The 2,139-nt window shown below is 33.3% G+C and overlaps 1 protein-coding gene across 1 annotated transcript in view; it reads right to left on the bottom strand.

Moving 5' to 3' along the window:
• Positions 1–1,683: 1,683 nt before the first annotated feature.
• Positions 1,684–2,139, bottom strand: part of LOC111386203 (G-type lectin S-receptor-like serine/threonine-protein kinase SD1-1) — a gene marked incomplete at its 5' end in the record, with an annotated part of 4,059 nt that continues 3,603 nt past the window's right edge. Inside the window, one exon of the mRNA XM_023010657.1 lies at positions 1,684–1,989. Within this exon, the coding sequence (XP_022866425.1) occupies positions 1,684–1,989 (306 nt within the window). The remainder of the gene's footprint in view (positions 1,990–2,139) is intronic.

Below are 2,139 nucleotides of genomic sequence, written 5' to 3'. Positions count from 1 at the left end.
AGGGTTTTTGTCGTTCCAACATGTTTAGTGATAAAACTTACTTGGAATGTCAATTTCAGTAGTTACTAACACTTACAGCCATCTTAGTCCTTTTGTCATGATTTTGGTTATCAAGACCAAGTATTTACTCTTTTTGTTGTATGTGTTGGGTTTGGTGTCCAATAAACTGTAATTTTAACACTCTCTCTTATTTATCAGTAAATAAATATTTATTCATTTTGAGTTTATTAGCCATTGAATATTAGAATAAGAGATTAAGGGTCATCTTGTATTTCGCTTGAGGAGGACTTATCCTAGACTGACTTATAGAGGTTGCCACTCTATCTGGATTGAAAGGTCAGATACTCTATTATTTAGGGTCCTTTTAGTTACTCTATTGATTAGGTATACAGTTTCTCTTGATAGTAGTGATTGACCATTCGGGAGTAATGTAGTAGATACACATGGAAGGGTACTGCACTGGACCAAGTAAAATATTAATTAATTTTAGCACACCGTACTAACAAAATTAATTACATGTGGTTGTCTTATGGATTACCTAAATTCTTTATGAGATAGTGATTGCCTAAATTTAGTTACAATCAGATGGTCGGAATATTGGGAGCAGATAGGAATCAAAGTAGTAAGCACGTCTTCACGTTCGGAATTCATCACCTTGTTCGATAGGTAAATGAGTCCACTTAAATATTTTCTATGGAGAATAGTTTAAATCCAAGTTAAATAATAAATTATTCTATGATTGTATCAAGAAGAAACTATTTAAGAAAATGCGAGCTACAATGGTAAAAATAATTAGGAGGGCACCATGTTGTTTCATCTTCATCTCGTTGTTCGACATCCGAAGGAGATAATACAGCTGATAAGTCAAGAAGATATAAATTGCAAGGAATTAATTTGTATTGCTTCTATGATTTTTATATGATTTATGAGTTCATTTTCTCGTTGTTAGGGGAGAAAGTCGAAACTAATGATTGTATTTGGCAGATTCAGATTTCCTCGATTGTGTATAGTTGTTGCAGCATACTTCATATAAGTTCAGTCAAGTCTATTTGGCAGTTTCAGTAAAAGTCCTAGACTTAATTACACTAATACTAATAGTATAGGGACAACATGTGCAAAAATAACAAAAGAGAAGTAGTAATGAATTGAAACAAAGAAAAAGACTCAGCCATATAAATAGAGTGCTACGGGATGGCCCAAGCATCAACTGCAGTTTATACTTTAGAAAAATATTTAAAAATGTTTGAGGGCTGGAAGCATGAAGATTGAAGATCAACGTTCATGAATGGGATCAAAGCAAGTTGCTGTCCAAGTAAAGAATTCAAGATTTGAAGTTCAATCACTCAGTAAGGGTAAATTCCGTAATCCTTTAGTTTGACTGATCATTTTAATCGTCAATATAATAATTTAGTAAAGATCTTGGGTCAAGTTCTGTGGAAAAAGTAATTTCCTAGGATTTTACTACTTTTCCAACGTTATGTATACTATGGATTCATCTAACTGTCTATTGGTAAATTATATAAACAATCTTTGACTTGAAATTATGAAATGATTGATAAGTTCATCTAATTCCTCCAACAATTGATATGTTGAAGAATTAATGGATATAATAGAGGAGATACAATTTGGTATACTGGTTGAAAAAGAATGATAAAGCACTATAGTGGAAACTAATGTAACTTATTATCGAGCTTCTAGCAGTGTAATGGTCACTTGGTTTATTGAACTTGCTGCATTTGTGCTGGTTGAACTTTCAGCAGTAAATAAATCTCTTCCAGTGAAAAATCCAGGTTGTTTAGCTTGAGGCAACACACCTTCATTAACCAACATCAGTACTAGTGAAGACATGCTTGTCCTATCTTCTGGACATTGTTGAACGCATAACAGTCCCACATGAATTGATCGTAACACTTCTGATAAATAGTCTGAGATGCCAAGGTAAGCATCGACTAATTCCAATGACCTTCCTTCTCGATAAAGCATCCATGCCTGCTCAAGTTGAACTCTTTTGAGAAAATAATTATCAGAATCCAAGTGCCAAAAGGACTAATTTTAATGGAGAGATCATAGAAATAAATACTCTGTACTGACATGTCCAAGAAGGTTATGGTGATGATCCCTGTTAGAAAATTCTCTGTT

This window comes from Olea europaea, unplaced genomic scaffold, assembly GCF_002742605.1.
Source record: "Olea europaea var. sylvestris unplaced genomic scaffold, O_europaea_v1 scaffold3461, whole genome shotgun sequence".
Lineage (NCBI taxonomy): Eukaryota > Viridiplantae > Streptophyta > Magnoliopsida > Lamiales > Oleaceae > Olea > Olea europaea.
This window is presented reverse-complemented; position numbering and strand designations above follow the sequence as displayed.